Source organism: Bufo gargarizans, chromosome 8, assembly GCF_014858855.1.
Source record: "Bufo gargarizans isolate SCDJY-AF-19 chromosome 8, ASM1485885v1, whole genome shotgun sequence".
NCBI lineage: Eukaryota > Metazoa > Chordata > Amphibia > Anura > Bufonidae > Bufo > Bufo gargarizans.
Genome location: NC_058087.1, coordinates 54,975,479 through 54,997,255, shown reverse-complemented (window position 1 = coordinate 54,997,255; position 21,777 = coordinate 54,975,479). Strand labels below are relative to the sequence as shown.

General features: G+C 40.9%; 1 protein-coding gene across 1 annotated transcript in view; it reads right to left on the bottom strand.

Moving 5' to 3' along the window:
- The window catches only part of LOC122945379 (contactin-associated protein-like 5), a 346,160-nt gene that overhangs the window by 211,974 nt on the left and 112,409 nt on the right, over window positions 1–21,777 (bottom strand). The window contains 4 exon segments of the mRNA XM_044304451.1: window positions 8,372–8,478; window positions 19,839–19,930; window positions 19,933–20,012; window positions 20,229–20,340. Of these exon segments, the coding sequence (XP_044160386.1) occupies window positions 8,372–8,478; window positions 19,839–19,930; window positions 19,933–20,012; window positions 20,229–20,340 (391 nt within the window).

Here is a 21,777-nt window from a genome sequence, read left to right as displayed (position 1 = left end):
CCAGTATCCGTGTTTTGCGGATCCGCAATTTGGAACCATAAAACACATGCGGTCATCTGAATGAGCCCTAAAGAGGTATTCTGGTTGGTTGAAGTTATTCCCTATAGGGGATAACTATTAGATCAGTGGGGGTCCTACCACTGAGACCACCACCGACTGCTGAAATAAACGGAGCATCCAGTCACACATGTGTTTGGCAGCTCCATTCATTTCTATGCGAATTACGGAGGTAGCTATGCGCTGTGCTTGGCTATCTCCAGAACTCCCATAGAAACGAATAGAGCAGCCACACTCCTGTGGATAGGGGATCATTTCAACCAACCGGAATACCCCTTTAACTTATATCTGACTATAGATGATTTGGGGGAGGATTCAGGGTTGTCACTGCCCCATCCCTGTTAGTATCACTATATGAATCTATATTATCAAGATTTGTATAACTAAACCAGGGGTGCACAAGCTACGGCCCAGGAGCCACATGCGGATACCATTCTATGCAGCCCCTAACTCTCTGGTCACAGACATGTATGTCTATGTCTCGTGGCTGCTCACATGTATCTTTCATGTATTCTCCCATTAGATGGGTGTCCTAGAACTGTAACTAGACGTTAATGACATATACTGTATGTTCAATATGCCATATATACAGTATTTCAGTTGTTAATACCCCTTTAAATTTTATTTTTGCCCCATTGGTTCAGTCTGACAATGTGGCCCCCAACCAGTAAACGTTGGGCACCCCTGATCTAAACCAAATATTTTAACTAAGAGTTCATCAAAATCCATTGATTGACCATTGTATCCAGAGGACCCCTCCAAAACCGCTGACCATTGTATCCAGAGGACCCTTCAAATACCACTGACCATTGTATCCAGAGGACCGCTCAAAAACCGCTGACCATTGTATCCAGAGGACCCTTCAAATACCACTGACCATTGTATCCAGAGGACCCTCCAAAACCGCTGACCATTGTATCCAGAGGACCCTTAAAATACTGCTGACCATTCTATCCTGAGGACCCTTCAAATACCGCTGACCATTGTATCGGGAGGACCCTTCAAATACTGCTGACCATTGTATTCGGAGGACCCTTCAAATACTGCTGAACATTGTATCCTGAGGACCCTTCAAATACCGCTGACCATTGTATCGAGAGGACCCTTCAAATACTGCTGACCATTGTATTCGGAGGACCCTTCAAATACTGCTGACCATTGTATTCGGAGGACCCTTCAAATACTGCTGACCATTGTATGCGGAGGACCCTTCAAATACCACTGACCACTGTATCCGGAGGACCCTTCAAATACTGCTGACCATTGTATCCGGAGGACCCTTCAAATACCACTGACCATTGTATCCGGAGGACCCTTCAAATACCGCTGACCACTGTATCCGGAGGACCCTCCAAATACCACTGACCATTGTATACGGAGGACCCTTCAAATACCGCTGACCATTGTATCCAGAGGACCCTTCAAATACCGCTGACCATTGTATCCGGAGGACCCTTCAAATACTGCTGACCATTGTATCCGGAGGACCCTTCAAATACTGCTGACCATTGTATCCAGAGGGCCCTTCAAATACCGCTGACCATTGTATCCGGAGGACCCTTCAAATACCGCTGACCATTGTATACGGAGGACCCTTCAAATACCGCTGACCATTGTATCCGGAGGACCCTTCAAATCCAGGGAGCGTTCCCTGCTGGGAGCTATGCTGAATATACAGCTAATTTCTACAGTACTTCTGGTCAGACATTAATTAACACAGAAATAATTATACATTCAGGAAATAATCTGTGGACATTTTATGCACAACGTCAAGAATGCTGAGATGGAAAATCACTATGAAGATAATGATTCCTGGACTTGGGGTAATAAGTGACACCTGCTGTTGAACAAACACTTGAGAAAGTGCTAAACATCCTCAAGGACAGCCTGAGAGCTGAACTTTTAAGGTAACAGCCATCCGGTGGCAAAAATAAAAACACCAAATGGAACTGCTTTATATTACTATAGGACCATCTAGTGGACAAACTGTAAAAAATAAATAAATAATAATTGTTCCAATTAAATGGCAACAAATGACACGTCTAACTGTCGTTTGTTGCTACAAAAAGCACAAAACAGGATGATTGATGACACCACTTTACACCATTATACTAAATATGCATTGTCAAACTGAACCATGCAAACCCCCCCTGTCCACTGAAAGTTATTGATTATATATATATATATATATATATATATATATATAAAGTTGGGGAATAAAGTTTTGGGGTCTTCACCCTGTCACCGAAATCTGGAAGTGCTGCCTCATTCTTTGGAAAGTATATATATATAAAATTATTATTGTTATTATTATTATTATTTTAATTTTTTAGAAAGTAGACAAACAAAACCCCAACAGTTCTGCCACAGATTAGCTTTGTTCTATGGGTCATTAGATGGTGATGGTACCAAATGTGTGGGGATTATAGATTTTATTAGACTTTTACATTTTTACTTTTTTGGACTAAAAACATGCATGGTATTTTAAAGTATTATGAAAAGCATGGGGTCCCCAATTGCTTTAGTAACGGGATGGGGGAGGTGGTCCATGGGTGACAGAAGAACCTTCTTGCTTCTGTCTTACAACTTAAACATCATGGTTGCAATTGACCACAGTATCCAAGGGATTAGCACAGATCAGTACCAGGTGCCTGAGGCTGTTAGCAACATTTTGGCATTAGCATTGCAGCACCCTGTAAAAAGGTGCAGAATCCAAAGAAGTCTCCTCAATAGCCACTGCACAAACACCAGAGAGAAGCAGTTTAAGGGGAAAGAATTCTGGTCAATATCTAAATTTTTAACACCATGTTATTTTAGATCCAACGTTATCTGCTTTTTTTTTTCACTAGAGGGAGCTCAGGAGATTACTGCATACAGATATATACAACCACCACTAGTGGGAGCTCCAGAGATTACTGCATACAGATATATACAGCCACCACTAGAGGGAGCTCAGGAGATTACTGCATACAGATATATACAACCACTAGTAGAGGGAGCTCCAGAGATTACTGCATACAGATATATACAGCCACCACTAGAGGGAGCTCAGGAGATTACTGCATACAGATATATACAACCACTAGTAGAGGGAGCTCCAGAGATTACTGCATACAGATATATACAGCCAACACTAGAGGGAGCTCCAGAGATTACTGCATACAGATATATACAGCCACCACTAGAGGGAGCTCAGGAAATTACTACATACAGATATATACAGCCACCACTAGAGGGAGCTCAGGAGATTACTACATACAGATATATACAGCCTCCACTAGTGGGAGCTCCAGAGATTACTGCATACAGATATATACAGCCACCACTAGAGGGAGCTCAGGAGATTACTGCATACAGATATATACAACCACCACTAGTGGGAGCTCCAGAGATTACTGCATACAGATATATACAGCCACCACTAGAGGGAGCTCAGGAGATTACTGCATACAGATATATACAACCACTAGTAGAGGGAGCTCCAGAGATTACTGCATACAGATATATACAGCCAACACTAGAGGGAGCTCCAGAGATTACTGCATACAGATATATACAGCCACCACTAGAGGGAGCTCAGGAAATTACTACATACAGATATATACAGCCACCACTAGAGGGAGCTCAGGAGATTACTACATACAGATATATACAGCCTCCACTAGTGGGAGCTCCAGAGATTACTGCATACAGATATATACAGCCACCACTAGAGGGAGCGCAGGAGATTACTGCATATAGATATATAAAGCTACCACGATGGGGAGCTTAGGAGTTACTGCATACAGATATCTCCAAACATAAGCTCTTAAGCTCCCTCTAGTGGTGGCTGTATATATCTAGATATAATAATCTCCTGATCTCCCTCTATTGGTTGCTGTATATATCTGTAAGTTCCTGAGCTCCCTCTAGTGTTGTCTGTATATATCTGTATGCAGTCAGATCTTGAGTTCCCTCTAGTGGTGACTGTATGTATCTGTATGTAGTAATCTCCTGAGCTCCCTCTAGTGGTGGCTGTATATATCTGTATGTAGTAATCCCATGAGCTCCCTCTAGTGGTGGCTGTATATATCTGTATGCAGTAATTTCCTGAGCTCCCTCTAGTGATGGCTGTATATATCTGTATGTAGCAAGCTCTTGAGTTTTATCTAGTGGCGGTTGCATATATCTGAATGCAGTAAGCTACTGAGATCCCTCTAGTGGTGGCTGTATATATCTGTGTGTAGTAATCTCCTTAGCTCCCTCTAGTGGTGGCTGTATATATCTGTATGCAGTAATCTCCTCAGCTCCTTCTAGTGGTGGCTGTATATATCTGTATGTAGTAATCTCCTGAGATCCCTCTAGTGGTGAATGTATATATCTGTATGCAGTAATTTCCTGGGCTCCCTCTAGTGGTTGCTGTATATATCTGTATGTAGTAATCTCTCCTGAGCTCCCTCTAGTGGTGGCTGTATATATCTGTATGTAGTAATCTCCTGAGATCCCTCTAGTGGTGAATGTATATATCTGTATGCAGTAAGTTCCTGGGCTCCCTCTAGTGGTGGCTGTATATATCTGTATGTAGTAATCTCTCCTGAGCTCCCTCTAGTGGTGGCTGTATATATCTGTATGCAGTAATCCCATGAGCTCCCTCTAGTGGTGGCTGTATATATCTGTATGCAGTAATTTCCTGAGCTCCCTCTAGTGATGGCTGTATATATCTGTATGTAGCAAGCTCTTGAGTTTTATCTAGTGGCGGTTGCATATATCTGAATGCAGTAAGCTACTGAGATCCCTCTAGTGGTGGCTGTATATATCTGTGTGTAGTAATCTCCTTAGCTCCCTCTAGTGGTGGCTGTATATATCTGTATGCAGTAATCTCCTCAGCTCCTTCTAGTGGTGGCTGTATATATCTGTATGTAGTAATCTCCTGAGATCCCTCTAGTGGTGAATGTATATATCTGTATGCAGTAATTTCCTGGGCTCCCTCTAGTGGTTGCTGTATATATCTGTATGTAGTAATCTCTCCTGAGCTCCCTCTAGTGGTGGCTGTATATATCTGTATGTAGTAATCTCCTGAGCTCCCTCTAGTGGTGGCTGTATATATCTGTATGTAGTAATCTCATGGGCTCCCTCTATTGGTGGCTGGATATATCTGTATGTAGTAAGTTCCTGGGCTCCCTCTAGTGGTGAATGTCTATATCTGTATACTCTTAGCTCCTGCTCTCCCCCTAGTGGCAGCTGTAGACAAAATTGCATGTTATCATTTAACTCTAAGACTGTGTGAAGGGATTTGGAGTTCTGTAGAAAAATATAAAAATGACCTCTCACCGCTCTAAAGATATATAACAAAATGAATCAGTCTAGCATTTTTGACCTATTTACTGTACATTAACTAACAAGTTGCTGCAGGGTGGGCGTGCGTGTCACACTTTGTAACTGTACTTGTAACTTGTAATCTATAAATCTAAAGTTTCCATGGAGCCAGCACAGAGTATAAATTTAATGAAATGGAAATTCTAACACAAAAACCTGATTTATTTGCCAGTAATGGCAGATATAATCTGCTTTATTAAAAAGATCATTACTTCAGATTTATCAGGATCTTTGCGATACATTACAGCACAGAGTGACAAACCTTCTCCACTAACAGGTTTATTAATGCTTCTAGTCACAGTCGTAATTAATAGCTGAAAGCTTCTTCTCATGGAACTTCACATCCTGCAGCTGCTAGATCGTTAACACTTGCACCCTCCGCCAATGTTCTCAAGGTCTTTTCATCCCCAATAATCAGCTATAATTGCGTAACACTTAAAGTTTTTGTGTTTGTTGAAGAGCGAGTACTACCTCGAGGGTTACTCTGTGAAAGTCACAGATAATTTCTAGCATTCCAGAAAATGATCAATTCTAATAGGAAGCATTGAACTGCTTTCTGCAGGAGGCCGCAGAAACTTAATTAGCTTCTGAAGACAATTTTAGCTGCCTTATAAAAGGGTGTAATGTGCCAGGACTTAATTACTAAGGATTATCTGTGGACGTCCTATCTCGATAGGACACTACACATTGGACCTACCTATAGAGCACTATACATGGAGGATCAGACTGGATAGGGCAGGTAGAAGACTGCAGAGAACTGAATAACGGTCAGACAGTCACTGAGTCTGGAGACCAAATGTATGAAAATACATTCTGGGGAAACACAAGGAAAGGAAGCAAAAAAAAATAAAAAAAAATGAAAAGAAAAGAAGAAAATGGTAGTTAAGATAGAAATATAATGATAGAAAAAGGAAGAAAGGCAGAAAAAAGGCAAAAAAGGAAAGAGAAACAATGAAGCACAGAGAAGGGGAAAAAAAAGGAAAACTAAAGAAATAGAGGAAAGAAAAACAAATATGAAGAATAAAAGGATGGAAATAAAAGGAAACATAAAAAGGAAGAGTACATAAAAATGAGTTGAGGGAATATTAGGGGAAGGAAGCACAAGGCAAAGGAAGGGAAGAAGGAAAGAAGGAAGGGAGGGAGAGAGAGAGGGAGAAAATAAGGATAAAGAAGAAAGGAAAACAAACAGAAAGATATGGAGAATGAAAGGCTCCAAATAAAAGGAAACATAAAAAAGGAAGAGTATAAAGAAAAAAATGGTGATGGAGGAAATACTACAGGAAGAAAGGAAGTGAGGGAAAAGAAAAAGAAGGAAATAGAAGAAATGTAAAAAGACAAAGAGCGATATGGAGAATGGAGGACTGAAAATAAAAGGGAACATAAAAAGGTAGAGTATAAAGAAAGAAGGGAGGAATAAATAGTCGGGGAAGAATTGAAGGCTGGACAGAGGACCATCGGGACACAAGGAAGGAAACAAAACAAGGGAAGAAAAACTAAAGTAAAATGAAGAAATGAAAACAGGCAAAGAAGGACAAGGAAACTGGAAGCAAAATAATAATATAATATAATATGAAATGCAAAAAAAAGAAGGATAGATGAAGAATGAAAATACCAGAGGAAGAGAAAGGAAGAAAATAGGAAATATTAGGGATGGAAATAAATAAATAGTAGGAAGGCAAGAGACAAAAGAATGCAACTGGTACAAGAAAACTCCTCTGAAGTTGGACCAAGAGAATAGAACGTAAAGGAAACCTGTCAGGGTGAAAATGAAAGTTAATCTACAGGCAGCGTGGTATAGAGCAGGAGAAGCTGAGCAGGTATATAGGTTTAGATATATAGGTTTTATGGGAAAAGATTCAGTAAAACTTGTACAGTATTTTGTACATTTACATCTCTGCTCATTCCGGGCTTTGAAGTCCAGGAGGCGGTCCTATCAGTGATTGACAGCTCTCGCTGTATACACAGTCATAGAGGGAAGGCTGTCAATCACTGATAGGACCGCCTCCTGGACTACAATGACCAGAATGAGCAGGAAATTAAATGAGTGAAATACAAGTTTTACTAAATCTTTTCCCATAAAATTATATATAATCTGCTCAGCTCCTCCTGCTCTATATCTTCTTCCCACTCAGACACCCTATTCAATGCTACAAGGTCCCTTTAACAGGAAGGGAAGTAACATACCAGTATCACCTTCATTTGACTTTCACTATTTTATTTTTTAAAAGCACTTCTAACAAGCTGAAGAAAACACTGGCTCTGGAATGAGATACACCCCCTGATGAGATACACTACCTGATGAGATACACTACCTGATGAGATACACCCCCTGATGAGATACACCCCCTGATGAGATACACCCCCTGATGAGATACACCCCCTGATGAGATACACTCCCTGATGAGATACACCACATGATGAGATACACCCCCTGATGAGAGACACCACATGATGAGATACACCCCGAGGTGAGAAACACCCCCTGATGAGATATACCACATGATGAGATACACCCCCTGATGAGATACACCACATGATGAGATAGATACACCACATGATGTGATACACGTCCAGATGAGATACACCCCTTGGTGAGATACACCCCCTGATGAAATACAGTACATGATGAGATACACATCTTGATGAGATACCACCCCCCCCCCCCCCCATTATCTCACATCCAATTTCTGTGCCACTAGTTGACCCGCCAATAATGTCACAGTCCAGACTTTTACTGGGGAGATGCATATCCTACTGGCAGAGTTTTTCTTGGGGACCTCTTGGTTTATTAGTGTTGTAGATCTACAGAATTTTCTTTTACTTTCTAATACAGCAAGTCCAAGTCTCAATTCCTTTTTCCTGAGCTCGAGAACTGTAACAGATGGGGACTAACGATAGCCAACTCTTACATAATCCACACTGGCTCCCGATCCCCTTACAGAGGCAGAGGACTACTTACAGCTATGGCAAGTGGCGTCCGCGTAGCCCTTGTCCCCGCAGTCGCAGTGAAATGTGCTCCAAGTCTGAGAACATTCTCCTCCGTGTTCGCAGTAATTTGGCAGGCATCTATTGGAAACAAGAAGTCCACAGAGTCTGATTTGCGAGTGTCACTGTGCAGCTGAGCGTCTGCATGTAAAAATGACTTCCAAATGATGTTGACAGTTAATTAGCTTGGAAAGACTGAAAGAGATCTGAGCAAATCAATAATTTCAAATGGTAGATACTCTCGAAATTGATGAACCAGATACGCTAAATTACTAAACAAAAGTCAACCACTCTCACAAAAGAGACTCGGTTCAGACTCAATTACAAATAGATTTTTTTTCTCTAACACCAATGAAATATCAGACCTTCGAGAGAAATAGCCGGAACTTTCTGGATCGTTTCATGAACATTTGCATAACAAAAAAGTTGCTTCAAATATATACATTTTAATTAGTTGGTTTCTGCAACTTCACAAGCTACTCTGCGTTTTTTGGCTGGGATGTTTCCGACAATTATGGGGCCTTCTTCAGGTCTGGTTCCCGTACTGGAGGGTGTAGGGTGGCGATAAGGACACACGAAAGACAATTCGGCCTATAATGGAATACTAGAGGCTCAATAAAAGGGCACACCAGAAAAAAATTCAACCAATAATCATCAAGCAATATAAGTAATTGAAATAAAAACAGTAATCACTACTAATGATAAAAGAAGGAAGTGGGCACTATAAGTCCACAGATATGGACTAAGAGAAGATATAGATGAAAAGTGCAAACATTAAATGGGATTGGAATGGTGGAAGTAAAGATAGTTGTAAGAAAATCAATAGCGGATAATAGTGGACAGAACAAATAAATAATTAAAAATGGGCAAATATAATTGTATATGTACTGTTAGTATAAATATATATATAAACACTCAAATCATAGCTAAAAAGTGCATAAGTAGAACTCACTTTACTGAGGAGGATGTCTGTCGGATAAAGCTCAAGAAGACACCTCCAGACAAAGCCCCCCTGGCCGAGTTCACTTCTAAGATGGTAGAAATGATGGCAACCGGGTGTTCAGCGTCTGATCAATATTCTTTTATTGGATAAACTCACGGCACTCAACACGTTTCGGGGGTCTAGGGTAAACAGCCCCCTTCTTCAGGAGTAATACTAATACAATACATACATATAACCATAAGGTATCAACATTTATAACCTCAGCAAGGGCTTTAAATCGTGTGTCCAAGTCGTGGGAAACCTATACCGGAAGTGGCATCGAGAGGTATGTCACCTCCAGTCACATGCGTTCCAGAGTGTAAGTTGCCATTAATAACAGAACAAGTGTGCTACAAACCTATACCTACGTGGTGACGTCACTATGAGCTTCCTACGAGGCCTCAAACCACGTACTCGTTTGTGGAAGGCCAATGCCGGAATTGACGTCAGAGGACACGCCACTTCCAGTCTTGTGCGCTCTAAAATGGAACGCACGCCAGTTCGGGGCCCAATATGGCCAGGAGAGCACAAAGCAGAGGAGCACTAAGGCCAACTGCTCCCTAGAGTTAAGATGATTTTTTGGAGGATTATCAATTTGATTATGTTTATTGTTCAGGGAAGAATTAAGAAAGATGTCTTTCAAATAATCCATTACCATGTTATAAAAACACTCTACATGTGGATCCCTACTTTCAAGGGGGTAGAATGACGATTTACCCTTTAGATGGGAGGGTATAGGTTTTGGTTCAGGTGAGCCGGATGGGTGTGTCTCCAAACTCGATGCTTTTGGAGTAGGGGAGGAAATTGAAGGTTTGTTGGTATACAATGGATGTAGAGATTTGCAGGTAAAGTGACGTTTAAGGGTAAGTTTCCGTACAAATTGGTTTAGGTCAACAAAAAGTTCAAACAAATCAGGTTTGTTTTTTGGACAAAAGGAAAGACCTTTGCTAAGTAGAGCTAATTCATTAGGATCCAACACATACCTGGATAGATAAAAATCCCTTTGGCTTTTTCATCCATCACTGATGATTTTGGGTTATTTGTATCGGGGAGATAAATAAATTCCATCTATGAATTTTTTTGGTTTGGACTTTTTTCTTTAGGGTTGTTCCTCTGTCTTCCCCCCACCTATGTCCTCTGAATTGGATATTTGTATATTTTGTGATTTTTATTCATTGGGTGTTCGATGGAGATTGACTTGTTGGTGTGAATAACGGGCTTGAGAATTGAATAGTGGACCAGGTTTTTCTTAGTGGGGGAGTAGAATTCTTGTTTTCTGCTGTTGGTGACACTTGGTCTAAAAAAGGACTTCTGATAGACTCGTAGGCAGTGCTAGGAAGTGATCAGGGCTACTGGTAGATACAGAGTGAGTGGATATACTGGTCAAAGAGTCATGTGACTGGCTGATCGGAGTAGCCACATTAGGGGTGCCAGTGAGGTGGTCATTCTTAGACTCATAAAGGGTCTCTACTTCAGTTGAAGGTATGTCTCAACCCAATTTATTCGTGGCCATAGGCATTTTGTAGATATAGTTATTAGGGTCTTCTGATGAAGAACCCACAATCTGTTCCGATATTATTGTCAGACATCGATGTGAGGATCTCCTTGTTCTTCGGTGTCTTAATCCCAGGGCTAAGTGTTGTAGTAATAGCAATAGTAGGGTTCTCTCTTGGTTAAAAAACCACAAGGGGAGATATTTGAAGTCTGTCAATGGGATGGTGCTAAGAACACTGGACCTTGGGATCACGGTATACTACAGGGGGGATGTTTTGATAACTAGTATTTGACTAGTGCGCAGAGATAGTGGTCCCTGATGTTCTAGGATAAATCTTGGAGTGCCGTGAGTTTATCCAAAAATAAGGATACTGAACAGACGCTGGACATCCGGTTGCCATAATTTCTACTATCTTAGAAGTAAACCCGGCCGGGGGGGCTCTGTCTGGAGGTGTCTTGAGCTTTATCTGACAGACATCCTCCCCAGTCAAGTGAGTTCCACTTATGCACTTTTTAGCTATGATTTGAGTGTTTTTATATAAATATATATATATATATATATATATATATATACACTTACAGTACATTTACAATTATATTTGGCCTTTTTTAATTATTTTTAATTATTTATTCGTTCTGTCCACTATTATCCGCTATTGATTTTATTACAACTATCTTTACTTTCACCATTCCAATCCCATTTAATATCGTCTCTTAGTCCATATCTCTGGACTTATAGTGCACATTTTCTTCTTTTAGCATTAGTAGGGAATACTGTTTTTATTTCAATTACTTATATTGCTTGACTGTTTTGGCCAGGGAGTGGCGCCTGTTCGTGGGTCACGTTTTTACGGTTGATTGGTTTTCTGGTGTGCACTTTTATTGAGCCTCTAGTATTCCATTATAGGCCAAAACTGGAGGTTCGGCCCGATAGCACATTTTATGATTCGACAGGACCCTATGCAGGTTCACACAAGCCACTAACATGGTTCAATGCCAAAATAGAGTAGCTTGCAGCTAGCCCCCACCTACCTGTTATAATACCGTTGGCAAGGTAAGACAACAGCTTCTGCACTCCCTATAGCTATGCCCCTGAGAATCTTGAATCCCTGAGTTAGCCATGTTCTGCCCTATCAGGCTCTTCATATTACAGATGTACAGGCGCAAACAATATAGAAGGCGCGTGCTATCGAATTTAGTGCATGCTGTACCATTAGCGCGGCGTTTGTACTCTTGTCACATGCTACATTGATAGTTTTGACAGATCGCTACTTTCTGGCTACAAAGTATCTAAAATGAATAATGCTCATAAGAAATCCCCTATCGTTCTGTGTATGTAGTCGCTATGCAAGCTTATGTGTCTCCATGGTTACAGACCAGAAATAAACTGTGTGAGGAGTTAGATCCTATTATGTGTAAAGTATTGCAGCAGGTATCTCAGATATTGCAGCGACATCCTCCCGCATTTGCTCATTGTGAAGTGTCAGCCACAAATGATCGGCGTTCCATTTACAATTGGTATTAGAGGCCCTGACAGGATGCGCTATATCACCCCGATCTGCTCTCTTCTGCCGCTGTGAAATTTGTGTAGCTGCCAATTTCCATTTTCCTCTGATTGCAGCCAAAATTGAGAGGAGGAAACAGAGAAGAATATATTTTCCGCACTTTTTGCAGGAAAGCAATTGAACTTCAAGTCCTGTTATTGCCAACCCGTCGTCTCGCTCCCAGCACCAGAAGCCGTCTGAAATGAATCTTCTAAATCCGCTACCGGCGAAATCAGCCACAAAAAGAGCGAAGCTGAATCCTGACCGAGCAATTACTGCGTCATTGTCTGCCCTTATTTCTAGACATCCTTCCCTGTATTGTAACAGGTTTCCTCCAAGTGCATATAGTGGGCAACAAGTCTGTCTATATCTATCTATCTATCTATCTATCTATCTATCTATTATCTCTATCTATCTATCTATCTATCTATCTATCTATCTATTATCTATCTATCTATCTATCTATCTATCTATCTATTATCTATCTATCTATCTATCTATCTATCTATCTATTATCTATCTATCTATCTACTATCTATCTATCTATCTATCTATCTATTATCTATTACTATCTATCTATCTATCTATCTATCTATCTATCTATCTATCTATCTATCTATCTCTTATCTATCTATCTATCTATCTATCTATCATCTATCACTATATCTATCATCTATCTATTATCTATCTATCTATCTATCTATCTATCTATCTACTATCTATCTATCTATCTCTATCTATCTATCATTATCTATCTATCTATCTATCTCTATATCTATCTCTATCCATCTATTATCTATCCATCTATCTATCTATCTATCATCTATCTATCGATCTATCTATCTATCTATCTATCTATCTATCTTATCTCTCATTATCTATCTATCTATCCATATTATCTCTCTATCGACTATCTATATCTATCTATCTATCATTAGTCCGTTTATGTTTTGTAGCTACAATGAATATACCATTCTGGGGCCCCTGCAGGATTTTCGCACATAGCTCCATGTACTGTAGTAACATTTAAAGGGGTTGTCCGGGTTCAGAGATGAAGCCGGACATCCCTCCATTTTCACCCCGGCAGCCCCCCTGACTTGAGCATCGGAGCAGTTCATGCTCCAATGCTCTCCTTTGCCCTGCACTAAATTGCGCAGGGGCTGTCAGGAAGCCCGGTGATGTCACTGGCACTGATGGGCGGGCATTAGCGCTGCCCTAGCCAGTAAAACTGCTAGGGCAGCACTAAAGCACTCCCATCAGATCCGGTGACGTCACCGAACACACTGCCGGGTGGAAGCTTCTGCCCAGCAGTGTGTTTTTGGAAACAAAAGAGCCCGTGTCCTGCACGATCTAGCACAGGCCAAGGGAGCACATCGCATCACGAGATGCTCCGATGCTAGGCTCAGGGGGGCTGCCTGGGTGTAAATATGGGTATGTCCGGGTTCAGCTCTGAACCTGGACAACCCCTTTAAACGACATATAGAAAAGGCAGAAATGTTTTTAGAGCTTCTACACTTTCTATCATTAGATAAACAACCTTTAAAGGGAAACATTGAAGGGCAGCATGTTATAGAGCAGGAGGAGCTGAGCCATTTGATATGCGGCTTTGTGGCAAAATATTCAGTAAAGTTTTTAATTTATTCATTTAAACCTCTGCACTTTTCATGCATCAGAGTAATGTGGGCGGAGCCTCTCAGTGATTGACAGCTATGTCTGCATGACTACGCACAGAGGGAAGGCTGTCAATCTCGGAGTAGGACCTCCCACAGGACTGATCCATAAAAAGTGTAGACATTTAAATTAATAAATTGAAAGATTTTTTCTGAATATTGTCCCATATATCTATATATCAATCTGCTCAGCTCCTCCTGCTCTATAACTTGCGGTCTGCAGATTATGCCGCCTTTTGTGGTGATAGATCCCCTTTAAATGAAATGTGTCATCAGGAAACGACCTATTGATGTTATTATTTATATTAATAAGAGATGCTATAGTTTTCCCTCTGGCTCCCGAGGTCTTAGGCTTCTGCAAGAAGAAACCCAAAAATGTCTTTTTTTTTTTTCTTCAAATAGAAATGCATCTTTCAGGCTTTGAGCTGCCATGAAATGATGGAAGGTGCGCTATGATTCTCCTGTAACTGTGGCCTCCATGTAATTTGGAAGCTCGAGGGATTTTAACTCACACACAAGGTGTAATTACGGTTAATCAGTACTTTCTCGGGGCACCCTTTTTATTCAGATACTCGTGTGCACGCTGCTGCATGTGTCTTTACAGAGGAAGATGTTCTAAGTTTGCTGTCTAAAGTGAAGACAAATAAGTCACAGGGGCCTGATGAGATACACCCAAAATTATTAAAAGAGCTTAGTGGTGAGCTGGCAAAACCGTTAACAGATTTATTTAACCAATCATTAGTAACAGGAGTCGTCCTGGAAGATTGGAAATTGGCAAATGTCGTGCCCATTCACAAGAAAGGTAGTAAGGAGGAATCGAGCAACTATAGACCAGTGAGTCTGACATCAATAGTGGGGAAATTAATGGAAACCCTATTAAAGGATAGGATTGTGGAACATCTAAAATCCCATGGATTGCAAGATGAAAAACAGCATGGGTTTACTTCAGGGAGATCATGTCAAACAAATCTTATAGATTTTTTTGACTGGGTGACTAAAATAATAGACGGTGGAGGTGCAGTAGACATCGCATATCTAGATTTTAGTAAGGCTTTTGATACTGTCCCACATAGAAGACTTATCAATAGACTGCAGTCATTGAGCATGGACTCCCATATTGTTGAGTGGATTAGGCAGTGGCTGAGGGACAGGCAACAGAGGGTTGTAGTCAATGGAGAACATTCAAAATAAGGTCATGTTACCAGTGGGATTCCACAGGGATCTGTACTGGGACCAATTTTGTTTAATATCTTCATAAGTGATATTGCAAAAGGCCTCGATGGTAAGGTTTGTCTTTTTGCTGATGACACAAAGATATGTAACAGGGTTGATGTTCCTGGAGGGAAACGCCAAATGGAAAAGGATTTAGGAAAACTAGAAGAATGGTCAGAACTCTGGCAACTGAAATTTAATGTGGATAAGTGCAAGATAATGCACCTGGGGCGTAAAAACCCAAGGGCAGAATATAGAATATTTGACACAGTCCTGACCTCAGTATCTGAGGAAAGGGATTTAGGAGTAATTATTTCAGAAGACGTAAAGGTGGGAAGACATGTAATAAGCAGCACGAAATGCCAGCAGAATGCTTGATGTATAGGGGAGAGTGTATAAGCAGTAGAAGAGTGAAGTGCTTATGCCGCTGTACAGATCACTGGTGATACCTCACTTGGAGTATTGTGCCCGTACTGAGGGCCATATCTCCAGAAGGATATAGATACTCTAGAGAGAGTTCAGAGAAGAGCTACTAAACTAGTACATGGATTGGTAGGATAAAAACTTACCAGGAAAGGTTAAAGGACCTTAATATGATAGGCTTGGAAAGAAAAGACGAGACAGATGTTGAGATGATAGAAACTTTATAAATACATAAAGGGATCAACTCGGTAAAGAGGAGAGCATATTTAAAAGAGAAAAACTACCACAGAGGACACCGTTTTAATAGAGGGGCAAAGGTTTAAAAGTAATATAAGAAGTATTACTTTACTGAGAGAGTAGTGGATGCAGGGAAATAGCCTTCCTGCAGAAGTGGTAGCGGCAAATACAGCGAGGAGTTAAGCATGCATGGGATAGGCTAAGGCTATCCTTCATATAAGATAGGGCCAGGGACTATTCATAGGATTCAGATATATTGGGCAGACTAGATGGGCCAAATGGTTCTCATCTGCCGACACATTCTATGTTTCTATGTTTCTATGCTGAATCACACCAAACAGCGAACAAATCCCGAAATGGATTTATTCAGGTTTTCTGTACAATGCTCCAGACGCTCGCTTTCTGCAGAACCTGGGTGGCCCCAAAGTGTGGTGAGAGCACCCTCATGGTTATGTGCAACATAACACTTCAGCTGTTCTGAGGATTTCGGACAACATCGTTTTTATACTCGATATTTTTGGTAAGCGCTGCAGATAAGGGGGGAAGGACACATTTCTTCCTAGAAAACCAGGGGGTGAAGGAAACTGCATAATAGTTACAAAAGGTAATGTTACCTTCAGCATCCCAACTGGAGAATTGTCCATGTGCTCTATATAGGTATCAAAATGGGGGAGTTCTTACGCTTAAGCCCCCTCTACAGCGAGAGCATTGTATAATAAGTCCAGCAGAGGAACGAGTGGTCACCCACAGCTTCCACAATCATTTGATCATGGGGGTTTTAGAAGATAAACCACAAGAATCAGCTGATTACCTGAGTGGCTGCCTGTAGGAAAATAGTTTGGACAATCCCTTTAAGCTGCAGGAGGAATAATAACCAAAAGGTGGATTTTTTACACTTGATGAAATAATTTAAAATACATTAAAAAGAATTTGGACTAAATCGCAAAACACAGGAATTAGATGAGACCTTTCGAGTTTTTTTTTTTTTTTAACTATGTTTCTTTAATATCCACATTTTACTGTGGAAATTATAATTCTGACTTCTTCTAGATCAATAGACCACAAAAGGTGGAAATGTTTGCGACCTATGATGGGTTTGGGTTGACTTCTTAATCTCAGGTCTCTGACACTGGGAATAATCATCCACTGACTACGTCCAGCTCTTAATATCATGTAACCTTCAATCATATTTTTTTATACCATGTTAGGGTTGGACTGTGAGACCTCCTGGGTGGGAATTAGTGACATCATTGAACCTCAGCTGTGATGTCACTTAGTAAGTGATGTTGACCAGAGGAGCTGTTGGTGGAACAAAAAAAAATTGCAATTCATTTGCAGCTATAAGCAGAATCCAAACGGGACCCATTGGTGTCCATGGGGCATAGGGGGGCTTCAGTGCCCCCTCAGCAGGTCTGGTATACCGTAATACTGTATTTGACAGCTGAGGGAACCCATATCTCAGAACTAAATATTCATACACTGGCTTTGTGTTTCACTAAATACTTCGAGCTCAACCACGGGAACAATCTGTGATACATAAGAAAGCCCAATAATAGGTTTCCGACAGCAACAGAAATAGTGACATGCACAGCAGAATAAAATGGCGCTTTAATCCTTCTTTTCATTTGCTTTACACAAAATAGGCTTATTTATTTTTTCTAGATCTCGCCATTCACAGGAAAGGCCCAATCAGATGCCTATTCAGCCTGAACTGTACATTCACAAACTTGCTAATTAAGTTCCATTCACTGACTGGCCCTTTTAAAGCACTCACAGCGATTGTCTGTCAACATTTGTTCACATTCTGCATTTATTCAGCTGCAAACCTTAAAGCTTTTAAATCTGCAAAAATCTCGGTTTGCTAATTTGTTGACTTGAGAAAGCCCAATGGAGCCTCACCCCAACATGACCCGACTGCTGGATGTAATCATATCACAGCAGTACAGTATACAAGGAGTACTACCACTCTCAACATCACCCATCCACTGGCTGTGATGATATGCTATTATATTGGACTATATATCTACAACACTACAACCCCCAACATGACCCAGCCACTGGACATGACTATATACAATTCTATTGTATTGTATTGTATATCTACAACCCCCAACATAAACCAACCGCTGGACATAACCATTTCACAATATTAGTATACTGTACAAGAAATACAACTCCTAACATCACGCAAGTGCTGGACATGATGATATACCATTTTACTGTGCTCTGCACCTTGGACACTACAACCCTCAACATTACCCAATTAGTGTTCATAGCTATATCACAATTCTATTATACTATATACATAAAATACTACAATTCCCAACAAAAGCCATGGACATGAGTATGTGCCATTCCATTGTACTCTACATGACTTGAGCTAATCAAAAACTCTTAATTCTGCATGTATAAAACACTACACCCCCCAACACAAACTGGACCATGGGAGACAATGGAGCAGATATACAAATCTTTAGAAATCAGCCATTTACAGGACAGTGGCCGATGCACTGGCTGCACTGTTACACCGACTGGTCTATACCAGCCTTTAGCTGGCACACTTTGCGCCAGAATATGGCACCAATATCCTGGCACAATTTTGGCACACATTGCAGGAAGAAAGATGAACGGCAAAAAAAAGCTAAAGAATCAAGAAAAAGTAAGAAAGAGAAAAGGAGCAGTGAAGTGAGACGAGAGAGGAAATAAATGAGGTGCAGAGAAGGAGGAAAGGAAGTGGAAGGAGTAGGATGAAGAAGAAGGGACATAAGAAGGGACATGTGGAAGGAAAAGAGGAGGAGAATTCAGGAAAAAGAGGAAGAAGGAAATGGGAAAAAAATCTAAACATAGTGGAAGAGGAAGATGAAGGAAGAAAAGGACTCAAAAGAGGTAGAAGGGAATAATAAGAAGAGAAGGGATGGAAAAGAGGAAGATGATGAAGCAGAAAAGAAGTGAAAGAAAAAGGAAAGGACAAGTAAATTGTGACAATAGGAGGATGAAGGGAAAATAAGAAGGAAGAATGTGGAAGAAGAACTGAATCAAGTGGATGAAACAAAAAAGGAAATGAGATGAGGAAGAGAAGAAGGAAATGTGAAAGAACAAAGGGGGAGATTTATCATCTCCCTTGCGCCTAAAAAGTGGCGGTAAAAAGTCTCATCCTAAGTATTTGCAACTTTTTAACTGCAACTTTTAAAAAGCACCGCCTTCGCCACTTTCCTTAAAGGAGGCATGGTAAGGGTAGGGAAGGAGTGTGGCCAGCCACCCCGACAAATTTGTCTTTATTTACTCCAGTTTTCGGCGCAAATGAAGCCAGAAATCCAGGGCAGCTTTGAAGTGCTGTAGATTTCTGTTTAGTCGAAGGGACTGTAAAGTGGCCTAATCTGTCTCATTTAAGTGTAGACAAAGATTTTGTACCTAGTCCGAAAAAAGGAGGCTGGCATAAAGGAAAATGGGTGTGGCTTCCCAGGAGACGGGTGTGGCCTAAGATGCAGAATTTAGTGCTAAAATTGCAGCACAATTCTGGTGTAAAATTCTGTCTTAAGGAGAGACGAGGAGAAGAAAAAAAAAAGAAGAAGAAGAAAGAAAGAAGAGGAGGAAGAAGAAGAAGAAAGAAGAGGAGGAAGAAGACGAAGAAGAAAGAAGAAAAGAAGAAGAAAGAAGAAGAATAAAGAAGAAAGAAAAAAGAAGAAAGAAGAAGAAATAAAGAAGAAGAAAGAGGAGGAGAAAGAAGAATAAGAAGAAAGAAGAAGAAAGAAGAAGAAGAAAAGACGAAAGAAGAAAGTAGAAGGAAGAAAGAAGAAGAAAGGACCAAAGAAAATAAAATAAAAACGAAGAAAGAAGAAGAAGGTAAACAATAAGTCCACGAGTGAGAATGGTAATTACCTGTCCTTAATGCCGCACATATCGATTTGCAGATCAGTGAAGTTCCCTAGGACTCCGCGCTGCACCAAGATGAGGTCCTTGGGCTGATTATCTCTATAAATATGAGCCTCATGCATCCTTGGAATGAAGAAATAGGATTTGTACAGGAGGAATCTTCCTGCTGATCCGGACAGCCTGTTCAGTGAGAGACATCGGCATCTAATCACATTTTGGCTAACACATTTATTTTTCATGAGCACCATTGATGGATGACCCCGAGGTTTCAATATTCCCGTGTCTCCTTTATTACATAAGCCTTGTCATAAAACTCTCAGGTTATGAAAGAAAGAAATCAACATGGCAGACGGTGAAAAGCACAACTTTCCCAGCATTCTCATTGCCCGCCTGCACCTTTCATCTCCACTTCTGCCGAGCAATGATTATTGCAGGTCACCGAGATTTGCTTCTCATTTATTTGCTGGTTTATTAGATTTTTCTTGGGATTGAGACTGAAGAGCAGATACTGGAAAGAGTTACAGTCCAGATGGGAGAAATGCCACTGTAAGGAGCTAAAACTTCTGAAGTGACCCAGATATTTACTCAGTTACAAACACAGACAGCTGAGGGTCCCTGTGCAAGAACAGCGCAGGGGCCCTTGGTCCTCCACTATCTCAGCATAGAAATACATAAGGTATGCTCTGTGAAGAACTATTGGAGGGTATGGTAAGTATGGAGTAGCTTTGAGGGGCAATGCAACCTTTAAAGTGGAATTTTAGTATACAGTATATACATTTCATTGCCAGGACTAGAATTTCATATTTTGAAATTCGTTCACGCTTCGGTTACTGGTAAAACCAGAATTATGTTATGGATTCCGTTACCACGGACAATAACACAATTCTATGACGGAATGCTTAAAGGGCTTCTGTCACCCCACTAAAGTAATTTTTTTGGGGGTGGCTAGTTACATTCTTTATAGTGCGATATATGAAAATATAATGGTGTTACTTACTTTCCTTTAGCCGTTTCTTATAAAAACGAAGTTTTATAATATGTAAATCAGGTCTCTACCAGCAAGTAGCCGCCTACTTGCTGGTAGCCGCCGCAAAAAAACGCCCCCTCATCATGTTGATTGAGAGGGCCAGCCGCGATCTCCTCCTCCGGCCGGCCCTGTCAGCATTTTAAAAATCGCGCACCTGTGTTCATTCGACGCAGGTGCTCTGAGATGAGGAGGCTCGTCTCCTCAGATCTCCCTTAGTGCGCTTGCGCCGATGACGTCTTCTTTTTCGGTGATGTCATCGGCGCAGGCGCACTGAGGGAGTTCTGAGGAGGCGAGCCTTCTCATCTCAGAGCGCCTGCGTCGAATGAACACAGGTGCGCGATTTTTGAAATGCTGACAGGGCTGGCCAGAGGAGGAGATCGCTGTTGGCCCTGTCAATCAACACGACGAGGGGGCGTTTTTTGCGGCGGCTACCAGCAAGTAGACGCTCTACTTGCTGGTAGAGACCTGATTTACATATTATAAAACTTTGTTTTTTATAAGAAACGGCTGAAGTAACGTAAGTAACACCATTATATTTTCATATATCGCAGTATAAGGAATTTAACTAGCCCCCCCAAAAAATATGACTTTAGTGTGGGGTGACAGAAGCCCTTTAATGGAATGCCTTTATTCATTCCATCCATCATAATAGAAGTCTATGGGCTGCAAAACGGATCCGTCCAGTTTCCGTTATGCAGGGGAGTGCTCTCCTGTCTCTAAAGTCATTCCGTCATAGAATTGCGTTATGGTCCATGGTAACGGAATCCATAACACAATTCACCTTTTACCAGTAAACGAAGCATGAACTAATTTCATAACCTGAAATCCGCTCATCTCTAGCCAGGACCTGAGATAATGAATAGAATGGGTGGTAAATTGTTAGAAATACATAAGACACCAGCCATTCCTTGCATAGTA